This window comes from Oncorhynchus masou, chromosome 19 (assembly GCF_036934945.1).
Source record: "Oncorhynchus masou masou isolate Uvic2021 chromosome 19, UVic_Omas_1.1, whole genome shotgun sequence".
NCBI lineage: Eukaryota > Metazoa > Chordata > Actinopteri > Salmoniformes > Salmonidae > Oncorhynchus > Oncorhynchus masou.
This window is the reverse complement of record NC_088230.1, coordinates 20,351,525-20,370,862: the sequence shown is the minus strand read 5'-3', so window position 1 is coordinate 20,370,862 and position 19,338 is coordinate 20,351,525. Positions and strand designations below refer to the sequence as shown.

Below are 19,338 nucleotides of genomic sequence, written 5' to 3'. Positions count from 1 at the left end.
TCTATTTCGCTACCATAAGTACCAACCGCAGACCAAATGTAACCACACCAGCCCCAAATCTTTGAATGTTGCATTTTAGATTTTTGCTCAGTACAGATATTTAGCTCACAATGCATTTCTGTAAGTAGCAGCAGCACATAAGTTAGTTCTATTGCTGACAAACTACTCTACCCAAAATGCACCTGTTTCACTAGAAGACTGCAGCATGACATGTATTTTCGAAGAAATTGTGATTCTGAAGTGTGATAAGAGGTAAAGATTTTATTCAAACTATGTACAAGATGTAGAAGAGATCAATCACCATCTCGTCAAAGTTACTACATATTGTCCAGTTTAGCATTCTCTATGAAATGGGCTTTAAAATGTGTGATTAGAAATGATGGATGTATGTCTAATTAAAAGTGGTGACGGTAGTGTGATAATGTAAATGTATATTTTCCTACGTTTAACACATACTCATTAAAGGACCAAAATATGTCAAATGTAATTTCAGCCTTAACCAATGAAATTGTAGACCATAAACGCAGGCGTCTCGCAGTACTTTGTGGCGAACAGTTTGCCGTCTGGGGTAGGGTCAGAGAAGGCGATTTCCTCCTTGGTCAGGTGGCCCCCATACATAAAGGAGTTTCTGAAATGACAAATACATTCATTAAAATGGGATATGACCTTTCCTGGTTAAATCAGGAATAATGCACCCTCAAACCAGTAGCTATCCACATCCCTTACATTAACAACATCCATTTATCTCAAGTCGTTATCACTACCCAACCTGTAATAATTCTCTTACCGGACGGTGTCGAGCATCCTTGTGGCGATGCCCTTCCTACGGGCCAGGCTGAACACCCAGATACGGCTGACCCCACAGATGGCCTTCTCTGGGGTGATAGAGCAGCACCAGACCCTGTGGTGCTCCATGAAGTCGTCCTTGGTCATGTCCTTAGTCTGCTCTGGCTGTTCCAGCACTCTGAAGCCCTGGAAACAAAGGGCAAGATAGCCCAATCATTCATCAGTCACTCAGCTAAATATCCCTGTAAGATAGCAATCAACTCACCAACTACACCTAGTTAGAAAGTTAGAATAACCAACCAAGTGTGTTTACAAAGACCTGATTGAATCTCCTTGAGTACTCCCTATTGGTAGTTATCTGTCATGTGCTCTACAATGAGGCATCAGATGACCATCCCGTCACTGGCCCTCATGAACACAGAGTTGACAGCAGAAATGACCGTGTACTAAAGCTCACGTCTGATTCTATCTGAGCGTATATTAGTTAATTTCTTGATAAATTAAACTTTGTCTTTCGCAAGCACGCGACTGGAAATGAACATTATCACAGGCCTTTACGTCACCATAGTCAGGTAGAATACTCCTGATCCATTACTGAAAAACCTACCATGTTTGGAGCGTGACACATTTGAACAGAGCGCAAAAGTTTAGCAGCACCGGAGAAAATAGATTTTACCTGTCGTATGTGCTCTGCAATGAGGCAGCCGACGACCATCCTGTCACTGCTCACAAACAGATAGGTTTTAGCCTGGCTGGGGCAGCTGACGGACACTTGTTGGAAGCCCAACTCGTTGTCAGCAAGTTGCCTCACATCTTCTGCCTGATAAACATTAAGCATGAACAAGTGGGTTCAGAATTCCATTCACACCAAATGCATAAACACAAACTGATGTGATTGATACCGTTGTGGAAAAAAATATTGGCATCCTTGCACTTTTCTTAAATAATTCACAATTTCTTCTAAAATAAGTTGAAGTTGCAAACTTTAGTTCCCCACACCTCAACATTGCAGAAACAATTTTATTTTTGTGAACTTAAGTTTACAATTTTAAATTTAGAAAATAAAGACAAAATGGCATGGACAAAATTATTGGCACCCCAGCTAGTACATGGTTGCACAGCCTTTGGCCAAGATAGAAGCATTTGTTGGCAGTTGTTCATCAATGAGCTTGCTGGACCATTCTAGCAATTTGGCCCACTCTTATGCAGCAAACTGCTCTAATTCTTCAATGTTTGAGGTTATGCCCTCCACCAACTGCTGTTTTTTTTAACCTTTATTTAACTAGGCAAGTCAGTTTAAGAACAAATTCTTATTTTCAATGACGGCCTAGGAACAGTGGGTTAACTGCCTGTTCAGGGGCAGAACGACAGAGTTGTACCTTGTAGGCTCGTGGGTTTGAACTTGCAACCTTTTGGTTACTAGTCCAACGCTCTAACCACTAGGCTACCCTGCCGCCCCGTTATAGATATGACAGAACAGTCCAGCGCTTCTTGAACCAATTCTGTGCTTTTGATGTGTGTTTGGGGTTGTTGTCCGGCTGGAAGACCCACAACCTTCAAAAGAGACCGTTTTTGGACGCTGGATTGAACATTGCAATCCAAAACACCTTGATAATCTGCTGACCAGAGGCAGCTAAGCAACCCCACAGCATTATTGAAACCTTCCCCATGTTTGACTGGGAGGATGGTGATCTTTTCTTTGAATGCTTCATTTGGCCGTTGGTAAACATAGGAACACTCTGACCGAGGCACATCTAAGCCTCATTGAACTTCTCAAAAACCCACCTAAACAAGCCTAAATCCTGGGGAAATGTTCTGTGGACCAATTAAACACAATTAAAGCTCTTTGGCAATAACGATCAGCGTTTACTGACGACCAAATGAAGCATTCAATGAAAATAACACCCTCCCTACAATCAAACAAAGGGGAGGTTTGAGAATGCTGTGGGGTTGCTTTGCTGTCTCTGTTACTGGGGGCCATGAATGTGCGCAAGGAGTTTTGTAGACCAATGTTCAACCCAGTGTCCAACAACTGTCTCTATTGAAGGTTGTGGGTCTTCCATTTTAGAAGAAAGGGAATTATTTAAGAAAAGTGCAAGTTCTGTACCTTTCTGACAGCGTATTTTGGATCATCTGGTAGAACCAGAATGATTTTTCCATCCCAGAAATCTGCTACCACCCTCTCTTTCTTCCAGCCCTGGGAACGAGAAGGAAACATTGATTAAGCAGCCATCAGAAATCAAGAGAGAGAGAGTGGTCAGTTACATTTTCCCCCCACTAAACCATGGCAGAGGATTTGGCTAAGCTTTTGTGGAAAAAATAATGAGCCACTCTAAAAGCAACATCCTTAGGGCAACTTGTACACATCAGTAGGAGGGAGGAAACGCCTGGGCGTACGCACCACAAACTTAATACTGTCCAGAAAACGCTTATGGAACTGTGTGTGCTGGAAGTTGTCTTCCAGGCTGTCTGCACTGTAGATCATGCCACATGACCCACACGTGGCGGCACCAAACTGCTTCTGGCCTGCATCCTGAGGTAAACATAGAGCATTAGCAGAGCTCACAGATGGCAGGGAGAGAGAGGTAACAGTCATCATCAACATTTCCATCCATTAATCTGTCCATCAAAGGATTTACTTACAATGATGAGTTGATCATCAGCCTCAGCCTGTTTATTCATATCTCTCTTCTTCCTGGCTCTCCTCTCTTTAGCAGCAGAGGGAATGGGGTGACCAAGGGAAGAGGGGGTGCTACAATTCATTGGAGAGGCCTGAGCTGCTTTCCTCTGGGGCCTACAGGGAGAAAATAAACATTATAATAATAAACATTATAATAAATGCATATACACTCTTGTATACAGTGTTACAGAGTTACTACTACTTGACCATGTGCGAGACTGTAAATAATTTCCTCCCTGGAGGGCAGTAAAACCATTTTAGCTGAAAATAAACAGAAGTGGTTTTTGCCTACCTCTTTGATTCAGATCCAAAGATTGTACACACAGCTGAGGATTCTACAGAATCGGCTAAGGAGTCTAAAGGGGAGAGAGAAATCATAAATGAAAAAGACATTTGATTTGAAGTAAAAACATATGACTGATAATTGACCAATGACAACAAAAAAACGACCTTTGACTGGACTGCTGATACAGGTTAATGGGCTAATATCACTGAGATCAAACACTGCATGAGAGCCTGCATCCGTGATAAAGTCCTCCTACAAACAGTGAAAGAACAATATAATAAAATGTAGTATGTATACACTATGCTTTGTTAATTATTTCCCCACAGGATTAACAGACATTGAGATTCAGGCTAAACACGTTTCCAGTGATATACAGCTCACCTGAGTGTTTATTTCTGGGGATCCTGAACATGTGGGAGACAAAGATATGTTTAACACAATGCTGACATCCTTGGTCATGCCATATTTCTCTGCTATAGCTCTGGGTGACAGGGCCTCAGGTGACTCTGGACTCTTTAGCAAATCCTGGACACTGGGTGGAGACTGCAGCTCTTCCTGCAGTTTCTTCACTACAACAGCACATCGCTTTGGAGTTGGGGCTTTTTGTTTTTTTTCTTGTTTTCCCTCTGACGCATGAACCAGAGCATTTGTTTTCTCAAAACTCAAAGCTGGCTTGGTAGATTTCGGGGCAGACTTTTTGTACATGGAGGCTGGCTTTTTTCCTGTGCTGAAAAAGGCAGCCCCAACAAAGATCTTAGGCTTGGGCTTAGACTTTAAGGGGATGCCTTTTTTCGGCTCCACTTGCTTTGTGCTGGTGGGTGCTTTAGGCTTTGAGGAATTGATCAGGCTTGATTTGAAGTTGCCGTTTCCCTTTAAGCCAGTCTTCATTCTGTGTACAGCGGCCACTTTGTTGACCTTGTTACTGTTAATCATCCTCTTTTTCTCAGCATCCGTCAGTACTCCATACGGATCCACAGTGGTCAGCCTTGGCAGTGATTTGGTCTCATTCAGCATCTTCCTCTCCAGGGGTGTCAGGTACAAAGGTTTGCGTTTACCATAGAAGGACCCTGTAACCACAGCAGGCTGGAATGGAGAGGCTCTCTTCTGAGCAATCTTTAGGGGAGATGGAGCTGGTGATCTCTGAGGGGATGGGCAGTTCTCCTTCTCCTGGTGTCTGGCTGACATCTTCTTTAGTGGAGACTGGTGCAGCCGGGGTGACTTTCTTTTCAGGGGAGATCCTCCATCCTTGACAGGTCTTTCGGCTGGGCGACTACAAATGTTGTAGTAGAATAATAAGGATGTTAGTCAATGTTATATGCATGATTGATTGATTTAACACATATGATGGACTAATGCACATATTGTAACGCACCTGTGCTTCCTTGTAGTACTAGGCATCATGTTTCTAACTTCACTGGAAGAATAAATAGCATCAGTAAATGAACCATGCGTAATCAGTTAGCATAACAACAATAATACATTATAATTGAAATGCAAACATAATGTAATTTAAACACTGAACAGTTATTGTTAAATATCTTGACGCTAAATATTTGTGAAGACAGCAGTCTCTGCTAGCCAGGGTTCAGTGGCTGAGTGAATAATATTTGTAGGGATCATCATGGATTGCCATAAATACCCAGCTAAAACACTGTCTGGCAAACATACCTAACGTTAGTAGCTAACGTGAAGTGATCAAACTTGCCAGCACCTTTTACCAAAAGGTTACTAAACTAATTTTAGCTAGAAGTTTGCTAGATACTCGTTTTTGTGCCTGACAGGATTCTTAATAGTTAGTTAATTTAGCGTACAGAGTTGAAGTGCACACAGGGGTGTATTCATTATGCCTGTTTTGCAACAGGAACCGTTTAAGTTTTGCTACGACGGTAGGTCCCTCGCAGTTTCGCCGTTTGCGGTTCCGATTGGTTCTTAAACGGTTACAAAACGTAATGAATACACCCTAACAGTAGCTGACTTTCAAAATCAAAACGTCATGCCATCTAAACACTTTTGCTAACTGACTTTAATCAAATACATTGTTTTTCCACAAACACATACCAAGCAGACGTTATCCACAACGTAACAAAGTTAGAAAGTTGTGGAACTGTGGTTTGCTTGCCACAACCAGCGTTCTGTTTCCCCGCGGTTCTTTCACAGACTGTTTTGAATAGCGCGCGCCTCTTTGCAAAACAGTTACATAACATCACTTAAGCGGAAACAGCGACGACTTCCGTGTCAACTTTCAGCACAGTTATCACGAACTCTGTGCTTATCTCATTATGATGCACATGTATTTTCAGGTTTGAAAAAGTTGCTTCCGTTCATGCAGGATGGTGTTTTACTTCACGAGTGCAGGTGAGAAGCTGAGCTTGTCTTTTAGCTGGCTAGCCCGTACATAGTTAGTTAACGTTAGGTAGTTAGCAGTTGAGCTAACTAGAGAATCTTCTTGAATCGTTTTGTTAACTAGCAACGTTTGATGTCTTGTGAGAGAGCTTTCATGTCACATAATCAAAATAGTTTGTTTTTGTTTACATTCAGGCCAGCAGATGAAACGTTAGTCTGCCTTCTCCCTACAGTTTTCAGCCATTAACGTTAGTTTCGCCCAAGACTGGCTCATGTGACCTACAATCCCGACGCTGTTTTAACGTTTAGAAACGTCAATAATCATAGTTTGCAATATGGCATTTGAAACACATGTCCCTTTGATCAGCGAGAAAGACTCCTTCAAATTAAAAAAGACACACTTACTGTTGCAGTTATACACAGATCCATGTCTGTTTGGCCCAATCCCATCTTCCAGCTGCTCCCCAGAGCACATTTGCTCATCACTGCAGGGCTGACATTCTAGAGCAGACCGACAAGGTTTGTGGGGACCAGGAGACCCTGAGACGGTTCATACCGCCTTCTCAGGCCCCGGGTCCAAGGCAGACGGATTGTTGCCACCCACCTGCACCCGAACGACGGTGGGGTCCCTCTCCTGCCCCATCGCCTCGTGCTAAGGGTTGACAGCGGGGAGGGGCACATCGTGAGGTGAAGCAACAGCCTGTTTTTGGGTCTTCCCTGGTTTTTGCAGAGGTACTGGGTAATTTATCCCTCACCGGGTTCCTATTCCTCCATGCGGGTCACGACATAAGCTCTCCCAGGGCTCCGTGGCCTTGTTGGCTTGGCTGAGCTTATGGCTTGTTTTTGTGACAGGTGTGATGGTGTCCACCGTCACCGCCATTGGGACATGCTTGGGGGACCCATGCGCTCGGGGTGCCAGAGGAGAGGCTGGCCCTGGCAGGTCATCTGACACACCCTTCCTCTGCTTCTTCTCCCGGTCTCCTTCTCTGGGCTCTGGGACGTCTAGCGTCTCTACGCGCAGCGCACGTACATGGCATCATAAATGTGGCAGCAGATATGCTCTTGAAGGAGGGCCCGCCACCTTGGGACTGGAGCCTACATCCCCAGGTGGTGCAGCACCTGTGGGACAAATTCGGGAGGGCGCAAGTGGACCTGTTTGCCTCCTTGGACAATGCACACTGCCACCTGTGGTACTCTATGTCGGAGCCACCAGGGCCTCTGGGCTTGGATGCTCTGGCTCACGATTGGCCAGGGCTGGAGCTTACGCATTCCCCCCTTTTCCCCTGATCCAGGCTGTGCTGGACAGGACCAGGATGGCAGAGCATCGTCTGCTGCTGGTGGACCCATACTGGCCCAGACAACCCTGGTTCAGCCTTCTCCTGTCCCTGGTGTCTGGGACACCTTGGTAACTTCCCCTGATCCAGGCTGTGCTGGACAGGACCATCGTCTGCTGCTGGTGGACCCATACTGGCCCAGACAACCCTGGTTCAGCCTTCTCCTGTCCCTGTTGTCTGGGACACCTTGGCAACTTCCCCTGAGACAGGACCTGCTGTCTCAGGTCAGGGGAACTCTGTGGCATCTGAGGCCGCACCGCCTCAGTCTGTGGGCTTGGCCACTGAACGGCACCAATGGTCCATGTTAGGACTACAGGAGGGTGTAATGAACACCATGCAGAGCGCAAGGGCACTGGTTACAACTGCGGCATACCAGTTGCTCTGGCGGTTGTTCTGCTCTTGGTGTACTGGTATTGAGGTTGTACCCGAGTAATGCTGGGTGCAGTAATGTCCTCCAATACCTGTAGTCTCGCTTTGATGAGGGTTTGGCAGCCTCTACCCTGAGAGGGTATCTGGTCGCTATATCTGCCTGCCATGTGGAGTGGATGGAGAAGCCATTGGGGTGCTATCCTTGGTCTCCAGGTTTATGAAAGGGGTTCGTCCCGTGCGTCCAGCTAGGACCCGCTCAATGGCGAGCTGGGATCTGGATGTGGTATTGGCAGGTTTGACAAAGCCGCCTTTCGAACAGTTGGAGTCAGTCTCCCTGAAACACCTCTCTATGAAGGTGGATTTCTTGGTAGCGATTACTTCCATGAAGAGGGTGGGTGAGCTCCATGCTCTTTCAGTAAGTTTTGAGTTCTACTGGATGGACCCTGGGGGGGAAGAGTATATCTCTCCGCCCCAACCCTTCATTCCTCCCGAAGGATAAAAAGAGATGTTCACATGTCTGTCTGACAGAACCTGTCTGCTTACAACCCCCGCCTCCCCGGCAGTGGCGGGGGGGTCTGGGCCTCCCTCCGGCATGCTGTGCCTTGTGAGGGCACTGGCTGCCTATGGGGAGCGGACACGGTGGTCAGTGAGAACAACAGACCAGCTCTTTGTCTCACTGGATCATGGACACAATTACGACAGCATACTGCCTGGCTGGCAGGCCAGTGCTGGGATCTGTGGTGGCACATTCAACATGAGATGTGGCTGCGTCCTGGGTTCTACTGAGAGGAGTGCCCCTCGCCGGTGAGCAATGTGGGTGCAATAAGTGAATAACATGTATGTGTACATTTATTTTGCAACGCTCGTACATGAGCGGTGTGGTCAGCATGTTATGCTTCACGGAGCAGAGCGGTTGTCAAGGAAGTGAGTTTGTGTTTATACAGGACCTCCCGCCCGCCTCCACCTACCATCAATCAATCATGTCAATGCAGAGCTATACTGAGCCCACAGCATTGTTTAAGCAGTTTTGGGAGGCGGTGGGCACACAGGACATTGGTACAGAGCTCAATTTGGCCTCTGCGTGCCTCTGGAGGCTCTGCAATTGCGTCACACCCTCCTTACGGAGTCTCCGACCACATTTTCATTTTCAGATCAAGCATAAATTGTCTCTTACGCTTACGCACAGGTTTTCTGAGCACGCTAGATAGCTAATTAGCATATGTGGTCGCTGTTTGTCTGTTTACCGTAAACAAGCGCTGTAACATGGAGATATGATCGTGTGGGAAAACTAACACTATCAAGGTGTGTATAAATTTAACCTTTTTGTTTTTTCAAAATAATTTCTCACTGATATGAAAGATAAGTACCTTATGCTTCCAAAACCAAACCACAAGTGAGGCGTGTTAATGGTAAGATTAACACTTCGAACACACCGACTGTGTTGGGGCATCACTGCTGCATAACATTTTTGCGCACCTAGGCAACTACTGGTCGCATGCAGTTGGACACATGGAGGAAAGAATCATTTTCGCAGTATCCTCAAAACCATGTCTCTTTGACACAACTGCTGACAGCTACAGGGACATAAACACAAAAAATGCTGCTTGGAGACAAGTGTCCACGATAGTAGGATTGCCAGGTCAGTTTTGTAGTGAGCTTGTGCTAGATGTGGCTAGTTAGATAGCTAGCTAACCTAGCCAATGAGGTGTGTGTGAAAGAAATAGTCAAATAAATTATGCAACTTACAACCCTTGATAACTTTCCCAAATAATCATGTTTGAAAGAGTGAGTGTATTTCTAGATTAATAGAAATGGTAGATATTACTGTACCCTGATAATTTGGTCAGATAACCGTGTGTATCTGTGTACAGTAGGTGACAAGTCCATGATAGCTATCTAATAACTATAGTTATGCTAGGTAATGGTTTGGCTTATCATGTTCAAGTCTATTTAGAAGAAGACTGTAGGAGGAAGTGGAGAGGACTCAGGGACAGGTATCAGAGAGAGAGAGGGCAGAGAAAGAGAAGAGGTCTGGGTCAGCAGCTTCAGGCCAGCAGCCTTGGCGCTTCTGCCACATTCTTTCTTTTCTGGATCCATTTATTGTCCCCCGGGCAACAAGTGGCAATTTTACAGCCAGACCCTCTACTACGTCATCCACAAGTGTTGTCGCCACCGTGTGCATCAAGACCCTCAACGTCACCTACAAATGTGACCCTCACCTCCACCGGTGGAGTGAGACCCTCTACAACATCATCCACGAGTATGACCTCCACCGGTGGAGTGAGACCCTCTACAACATCATCCACGAGTATGACCTCCACCGGTGGAGTGAGACCCTCTACAACATCATCCACGAGTATGACCACCACCGGTGGAGTGAGACCCTCTACAACATCATCCACGAGTATGACCACCACCCTCTACAACATCATCCACGAGTGACCACCACTGGTGGAGTGAGACCCTCTACAACATCATCCACGAGTATGACCACCACTGGTGGAGTGAGACATCATCCACGAGTATGACCACCACCGTGGAGTGAGACCCTCTACAACATCATCCACGAGTATGACCACCACCGGTGGAGTGAGACCCTCTACAACATCATCCACGAGTATGACCACCACCGGTGGAGTGAGACCCTCTACATCATCCACGAGTATGACCACCACCGGTGGAGTGAGACCCTCTACAACATCATCCACGAGTATGACCACCACCGGTGGAGTGAGACCCTCTACAACATCATCCACGAGTATGACCACCACTGGTGGAGTGAGACCCTCTACAACATCATCCACGAGTATGACCACCACCGGTGGAGTGAGACCCTCTACAACATCATCCACGAGTATGACCACCACCGGTGGAGTGAGACCCAACATCATCCACAACATCATCCATGAGTATGACCACCACCGGTGGAGTGAGACCCTCTACAACATCATCCACGAGTATGACCACCACCGGTGGAGTGAGACCCTCTACAACATCATCCACGAGTATGACCACTACCGGTGGAGTGAGACCCTCTACATCATCCATGAGTATGACCACCACCGGTGCAGCCATGGAAGATGAGGAAATGGAGGAAGCACCTCTGGATCTAGGACCACCTGAGATTATTATGAACCTCACGGAAGTGACACTGAGGACCTCGTTGAACAGGATGTGGCCGTGGAGAGAAACGAAGAGGAACAACGTCACACCAGGTGTCATCGGAGGCACCAGCCCCCAGATCCACTCAACTAATTTCAGCAGAGGCTCCTCCAAGCCGTCGAGCGGGATGCAGCCCAACCTGATGATCACAGGAAGGAGACCCTCTTTGCCATGATCCTGGTGCAAACACTGAAGAGGCTGCCTCGGCAAAGAAACGCAGCAGTCAAGGTTAAAATGTATCAGCTGCTTTTCGAAGCCGAGTTCAATGGTATGTTTTTTTTTTCTCCACATCACAGGTAGTGTCATAAGTGTGCGACAGTGAAGTAAAGTAGGTCATTTTTACAGTATAGTCATGTAGGTTAATTGGTATTTCAGATCAATGTATTAATATGAGGCAAATGTATAGCTGTTGTTTCTGGGTTAGAAAATATCCTAAAACAGTCAATATCTGCCTGTCATATTCATCTTTTGATCTGAAATACAAATTCCATGAATAAACAGCAAGTATTACCAACTTTATCACACTGTTCCTATATTTATGCCACTAACGACACTCTACAAGCTGAATTTAGTTAACATAAATCTCACCTTTTATGGTGTCATATTATGTTAAGCTTTGTATGTGTTGTTTTTCTCTTCCCTTCCAGAGATGGAGTCAATTTAACAGACAAGCTCACAGGAAGGACAGGAAGAGGAGAGGAGTTGTCTGGTTGTTGTTTTGACCTCCCTCATTGTACCTTTCTTTGCACACACGTCAGTTCTGTTTAAATTCAGTCAATTCATAGTCTTTTTTGTTTATAAAGTCTTAGGATAGCATTCATTATTAGTGTTACATAGATTTCTGAATTGAAACTCATGCAGTTTTCACAGATGCTCTTGGTCTCTTACAAGACTAAAGGTCAATATATTTCTTTCATTTAAAACCACTTGAAAACCAGGGTGTTGAAACTTCACAAAAAATTATGTTCCATCGACTGGTCCGTGACGTCCAGGGGCCATTTGTTTGTTTAGCTGTTATGGCTACATATTATTCCCTTTTTCTCAGAGACAGAGACACACACACCTCTTCGTACCTCAGATCTCCAGTGCCCTGCCCTCTCTCTTTATGGCCATGTCTGAAGTTCCCCTACTATGTCTAGGCTTTATGAGTAGTCCCTGTATCGGTCTGCAGTTGTGCCAAAAATACATGCTCTTGCTCTTCTCTTACAGATTACAGGCTACACATTCATTTAAAAAACTTCTTTTTTTTTTACACGCACGCACACAGACCTCTTTCAATAGTTTTATTTTTTTAAACATTTTTACAATACACATACCTGTCATGTTCTTTCCTGAACTTGAATACTTTCCTGAACTTGTATTTTCATAGTCAGTTGTTTCAGTTGTTTTTTAATATCTAATTTAGACTTAATCTGCTTATTTCTTCCCTACACCTTTGCAGATCTAAGACAAGATGAAAGTAAAAACACATTCTCTTCCCAATTAGTTTTTTTTCCACCTGTATTTTGTCAGACCAATGAACATGGTGGTAAACTGTACTATTTGTATGGACCCTGGGTTACCTAGGTTACCCTTTCCCTTTGTTATCATACTAACTGTATGTCATATAACCTTAATTAGTGCTCCCGCTCACCTGGTGTACCATGCCAGGTGTGTATAATACTGACGTTAATGGGAGAGGGAAGGGGTTAAGGTGTGGTCTTTACTCCCAAATTTCACTTAAATATTGCTTCCAAATGAAGAGAGACAATGATACATAAAGTAATCTGGGGGAAAAATGCAATTTTATGGACAACGATGGATGGTTCTTAAAATAACCTTTGTGTTATGGGGCTCTTAAAAGAGCCGTTTCACTCCACGTCATACTGCAATGGGACTTCACCTGCTGGCGATAAGAAGTCCAAATCCAAATCAAATTTTATTTGTCACATACACATGGTTAGCAGATGTTAATGCGAGTGTAGAGAAATGCTTGTGCTTCTAGTTCCGACAATGCAGTAATAACCAACAAGTAAGCTAACTAACAATTCCAAAACGAATTTCTTATACACAGTTTAAGGGGATAAAGAATATGTACATAAAGATATATGAATGAGTGATGGTACAGAGCAGCATAGGCAAGATACAGTAGATGGTATCGAGTACAGTATATACATATGAGATGAGTATGTAAACAAAGTGGCATAGTTAAAGTGGCTAGTGATACATGTATTACATAAGGATGCAGTAGATGATATAGAGTACAGTATATACGTATACATATGAGATGAATAATGTAGGGTATGTAAACATTATATTAGGTAGCATTGTTTAAAGTGGCTAGTGATATATTTTACATCATTTCCCATCAATTCCCATTATTAAAGTGGCTGGAGTTGAGTCAGTGTGTTGGCAGCAGCCACTCAATGTTAGTGGTTACTGTTTAACAGTCTGATGGCCTTGAGATAGAAGCTGTTTTTCAGTCTCTCGGTCCCAGCTTTGATGCACCTGTACTGACCTCGCCTTCTGGATGATAGCGGGGTGAACAGGCAGTGGCTCGGGTGGGTGTTGTCCTTGATGATCTTTATGGCCTTCCTGTAACATCGGGTGGTGTAGGTGTCCTGGAGGGCAGGTAGTTTGCCCCCGGTGATGCGTTGTGCAGACATCACTACCCTCTGGAGAGCCTTACGGTTGTGGGCGGAGCAGTTGCCGTACCAGGCGGTGATACAGCCCGCCAGGATGCTCTCGATTGTGCACTTGTAGAAGTTTGTGAGTGCTTTTGGTGACAAGCCGAATTTCTTCAGCCTCCTGAGGTTAAAGAGGCGCTGCTGCGCCTTCTTCACGATGCTATCTGTGTGAGTGGACCAATTCAGTTTGTCTGTGATGTGTATGCCGAGGAACTTAACTTACTACCCTCTCCACTACTGTTCCATTGATGTGGATAGGGGGGTGTTCCCTCTGCTGTTTCCTGAAGTCCACAATCATCTCCTTAGTTTTGTTGACGTTGAGTGTGAAGTTATTTTCCTGACACCACACTCCTAGGGCCCTCACCTCCTCCCTGTAGGCCGTCTCGTCGTTGTTGGTAATCAAGCCTACCACTGTTGTGTCGTCCGCAAACTTGATGATTGAGTTGGAGGCGGGGGCAGTATTTAATTTTTGGATGAAAAACGTTCCCGTTTTAAAGAAGATATTTTGTCACAAAAAGATGCTCGACTATGCATATAATTGATAGCTTTGGAAAGAAAACATTCTGAAGTTTCCAGAACTGCAAATACATTCTCTGTGAGTGCCCCAGAACAGGAGCTACAGGCAAAACCAAGATGAAACTGCAACCAGGAAATGAGCAGGATTTTTGAGGCTCTGTTTTTCATTGTCTCCTTATATGGCTGTGAATGCGACAGGAATGAGCCTGCCCTATCTATCGTTTCCCCAAGGTGTCTGCAGCATTGTGACGTATTTGTAGGCATATCATTGGAAGATTGACCATAAGAGACTACATTTGCCAGGTGTCCGCCCGGTGTCCTCCGTCGAAATTGGTGCGTCATTTTCAGCTGCTGGTATTTTTCCATGGGATTTTGAGACGAAAGCAGGCTTCCACGAACGGCATATCAATGAAGAGATATGTGAAAAAACACCTTGAGGATTGATTCTAAACAATGTTTGCCATGTTTCGGTCGATATTATGGAGTTAATTTGGAAAAAGTTTGACGTTTTGGTGACTGAATATTCGGTTCGTTTCGGTAGCCAAATGTGATGTACAAAACGGAGCGATTTCTCCTACACAAAGATTCTTTCAGGAAAAACTGAACATTTGCTATGTAACTGAGAGTCTCCTCATTGAAAACATCCGAAGTTCTTCAAAGGTAAATGATTTTATTTATTTGGTTTTCTGGTTTTTGTGAAAATGTTGCGTGCTAAATGCTAAGCTAGCTATCAATACTCTTACACAAATGCTTGATTTGCTATGGTTCAAAAGCATATTTTGAAAATCTGAGATGACAGTGTTGTTAAGAAAAGGCTAAGCTTGAGAGCAGGCATATTATTTTCATTTCATTTGCAATTTTCAGAAATTGTAACGTTGCGTTATGCAGCCTGAGGCTGTATTCACGATCCCGGATCCGGGATGGGTAGTATCAACAGGTGAAATGCCGAGCTGTAGTCGATGAACAGCATTCTCACATAGGTATTCCTCTTGTCCAGATGGGTTAGGGCAGTGTGCAGTGTGGTTGAGATTGCATCGTCTGTGGACCTATTTGGGCGGTAAGCAAATTGGAGTGGGTCTAGGGTGTCAGGTAGGGTGGAGGTGATATGGTCATTGACTAGTCTCTCAAAGCACTTCATGATGACGGAAGTGAGTGCTACGGGGCGGTAGTCGTTTAGCTCAGTTACCTTAGCTTTCTTGGGAACAGGAACAATGGTGGCCCTCTTGAAGCATGTGGGAACAGCAGACTGGTATAGGGATTGATTGAATATATCCGTAAACACACCAGCCAGCTGGTCTGCGCATGCTCTGAGGGCGCGGCTGGGGATGCCGTCTGGGCGAGGGTTAACACGTTTAAATGTTTTACTCACCTCGGCTGCAATGAAGGAGAGACCGCATGTTTTCGTTGCAGGCAGTGTCAGTGGCACTGTATTGTCCTCAAAGCGGGCAAAAAAGTTTTTTAGTCTGTCTGGGAGCAAGACATCCTGGTCCGTGACTGGGCTGGTTTTCTTCTTGTAGTCCGTGATTGACTATAGACCCTGCCACATACCTCTTGTGTCTGAGCCGTTGAATTGAGATTCTACTTTGTCTCTATACTGACGCTTAGCTTGTTTGATAGCCTTGCGGAGGGAATAGCTGCACTGTTTGTATTCGGTCATGTTACCAGTCACCTTGCCCTGAAAAGCAGTGGTTCGCGCTTTCAGTTTCACGCGAATGCTGCCATCAATCCACGGTTTCTGGTTAGGGAATGTTTTAATCGTTGCTATGGGAACGACATCTTCAACGCACGTTCTAATGAACTCGCACACCGAATCAGCATATTCATCAATGTTATTGTCTGACGCAATACGAAACATGTCCCAGTCCACATGATGGAAGCAGTCTTTGAGTGTGGAATCAGCTTGGTCGGACCAGCGTTGGACAGACCTCATCGTGGAAGCTTCTTGTTTTAGTTTCTGTCTGTAGGCAGGGATCAGCAAAATGGAGTCGTGGTCAGCTTTTCCGAAAGGAGGGCGGGGCAGGGCCTTATTTGCATCGCGGAAGTTAGAATAACAATGATCCAAGGTTTTGCCAGGCCTGGTAGCGCAATCAATATGCTGATACAATTTAGGGAATCTTGTTTTCAGATTAGCCTTGTTAAAATCCCCAGCTACAATGAATGCAGCCTCAGGATGTATGGATTCCAGTTTGCAAAGAGTCAAATAAAGTTCGTTCAGAGCCATCGATGTGTCTGCTTAGGGGGGAATATATACGGCTGTGATTATAATCGAAGAGAATTCTCTTGGTAGATAATGCGGTCTACATTTGATTGTGAGGAATTCTAAATCCGGTGAATAGAAGGATTTGAGGTCCTGTATGTTTCTGTGATCACACCACATCTCGTTAGCCATAAGGCATACGCCCCCGCCCCTCTTCTTACCAGAAAGATGTTTGTTTCTGTCGGCGCGATGCGTGGAGAAACCCGCTGGCTGCACCGCCTCCGATAGCGTCTCTCCAGTGAGCCATGTTTCCGTGAAGCAAAGAACGTTACAGTCTCTGATGTCCCTCTGGAATGCTACCCTTGCTCGGATTTCATCAACCTTGTTGTCAAGAGACTGGACATTGGCGAGAAGAATGCTAGGGAGTGGTGCATGATGTGCCCGAAGTTGTTTTTTTGGGTCGCCGGCTGGGATCCATTCCGTTGTCCTGGGTGAAAGGCAGAACACAGGATCACCTTCGCGAAAGTCATATTCTTGGTCGTACTGATGGTGAGTTGACGCTGCTCTTATATTCAGTAGTTCTTCTCGACTGTATGTAATGAAACCTAAGATGACCTGGGGTACTAATGTAAGAAATAACACGTAAAAAAACAAGAAACTGCATAGTTTCCTAGGAACGCGATGCGATGCGGCCATCTCTGTCGGCGCCGGAAGTCTAAGTAGGTGGTCAGCTTCTCCCTCACCTGGAGTGCCTGTCTGGGGGCGTTGTTGGCACCTGCCCTGGTGACATCAGGAAGGTGACCACTTGGCGTGCCCATCGCCATCCGGAGCGGCTCCTGGAATGACCTCCGCAGGTAGTTGTGGAGAACACATGTGGCCTTCACGCAGGCATCAACATTTGAGGGGCTGAGACCAAGCATTCTCCGGTACATTCTCCACTGGGCTGCCAGAATCCCAAAGACGCATTCAACAACTAACCTTGCCCTGGACAGTCGTTTGTTAAAGATCCTTACAGGCTTTGGCAATGGCAACTGGCGTCCAGCGTAGGGCCACATGAGGTTGGGTCTTAAAGGGAAGGCCTCATCGCTGACGAAGACATGGGGAACAGATCCCAGGTCTTAAGCCCCAGGGAGTGATGCAGGTGGTGGAATATCCAGGGTGCCATCCTGAAGTGCCTGGCCAAAGGCAGTCTCGGAGGGTCCCGCCATCACTTCCCTTGCCGTAAGCACCAACATCGACCACACGGAAACAGTAGATGGCATCTACTACAGCCAAGAGTACAACTGAATATGAACCCTTGTAGTTGTAGAATGGCGAACCTGAGCACGGTGGAGCCTGGATTACTACATGCTTCCCGTCAATGGAGCCAAGACAGTTGGGGAAATTCCACCTCTCCAGGAACTCGGCAGCAATGGCCCTCCATTCTTCCTCCATGGGGACAGGCATGTGTTCACCATCCAGACAGTCCCAAATGGCTTGTGCCACAGAGGGGACAATGCCTACCACCGTGGACCATCCAACTCAGAAGCTGAATCCTATGGTCCTGTAGGAGTCCCCTGTTGCCAACAATCTAAATATAATGATCAATATTGTGTATAACTTGAATTCCACCCACATATTATATCTACTCATATAGCTACCTCATTACTGTTTATTATGCTTTACTAATTATATTGTAATACTCATCAACCATCATTAACAATGCCTTGAAACAGTACAATTCAGTCATTGACTATATCAATAAACTGTAGTCCAGGCCAACTCTACTCTTAGAAAGAATGGTACTATCTACTTAAAAGGGTTCTCTGGCTGTCCCCATAGGAGATCCCTTTTAGGTTCCAGGTAGTACCCCTTTTGATTCCAAGTAGAACCCGATTGGGTTCCATGTATTAAGTATTATACCTGGAACCAAAAATGGTTATCCTATGGGGAAAGCAGAAGGACACTTTTGGAACCTTTCTCTCTAAGAGTGTATGTGAGTCCAATAAGAATGTAATGAATGACTGTAACTGTCTTTGAACAACAATGGGTCCTGGAGAAGACTAGCCTACCTTCATCAGGGCAGAAGACACCTTTCTTTTCATTTGGTAATATTTCTTAATTCAAAAAGGATTATAAAACTAACTTTGGGAAAAGTTATAGTCCCAATGAACATTCTGTAAAAGTACATCTGATGTCAAATAGGGACTATTAACTAGAGCCCTTTAGCTAGCTAGGTTGCACATCAAAACAATGTATCAAATATCAATCAATTATGGTATCAAAGGCTTTAAAAATATACTAGAATGTAGCTTACCGGAGATCCTGGCTCCAACCATCTGGAGCAGGTGATCGAACTGTCCAGACGAAAGTAACTTCGGAATTCCTGTCCAAACAGTCGAAGCTCTTGAATTAGACGGTGGAACTCCCCTGCCTGCTTTCGGGACTTTAACCATCTCTGGACCCACACAGACCTGCGCTTTCGGCGGGGCTGGTCCTGGCCCAACAGCGCGATCAAGACCACCTTCCTCAACGTTGGTCTCATTTTTGAAAGAGCCTACTCTGCTATTTTGACTATTATTGCATTTCGCTCCAAAACGGCATTTTGGAGGGAAATTATACTATGACTATCACAATTCATGTGTGGATGTCATCGAATAAATAATATACTTGGCAAATAAATTAATAAAAAATGTGAAGAAATTATGCAATCAAACTGTTTTTATGTAATCCCACATTTTTAATGAATATGTGTGCAAAAAATAATCTACATTCATATTTTGCTACTTTCTGTCAAGTCTACACATACAATTTGATGCATATGTTAGATACATCGAACGTACGCACCACACAGAACGCACTGCAACTGCCTTTTCAACGCAATGCTGCAAGGCAAATGCAGCGTTCCATTGGAAATGAATGTACTTCTGGTGTGTACAATTTTGCACGCCCAATTTTTCAGTTTTTGATTTGTTAAAAAAGTTTGAAATATCCAATAAATGTCTTTCCACTTCATGATT

At 44.9% G+C, this 19,338-nt stretch overlaps 1 protein-coding gene across 1 annotated transcript; it reads right to left on the bottom strand.

Moving 5' to 3' along the window:
• Positions 1 to 156: 156 nt before the first annotated feature.
• Positions 157 to 5,930, bottom strand: LOC135505972 (N-acetyltransferase ESCO2-like). The gene is made up of 11 exons (XM_064925280.1): positions 5,811 to 5,930; positions 5,125 to 5,166; positions 4,134 to 5,022; positions 3,917 to 4,004; positions 3,759 to 3,822; positions 3,430 to 3,580; positions 3,188 to 3,319; positions 2,894 to 2,983; positions 1,463 to 1,606; positions 788 to 972; positions 157 to 628 (listed from the first exon to the last, which is right to left on the bottom strand). The coding sequence occupies exons 2-11, from the start codon at positions 5,151 to 5,153 to the stop codon at positions 496 to 498; spliced, it is 1,905 nt and encodes a 634-aa protein (XP_064781352.1). The 5' UTR covers positions 5,154 to 5,166; positions 5,811 to 5,930; the 3' UTR covers positions 157 to 495.
• Between the last annotated feature and the right edge of the window lie 13,408 nt (positions 5,931 to 19,338).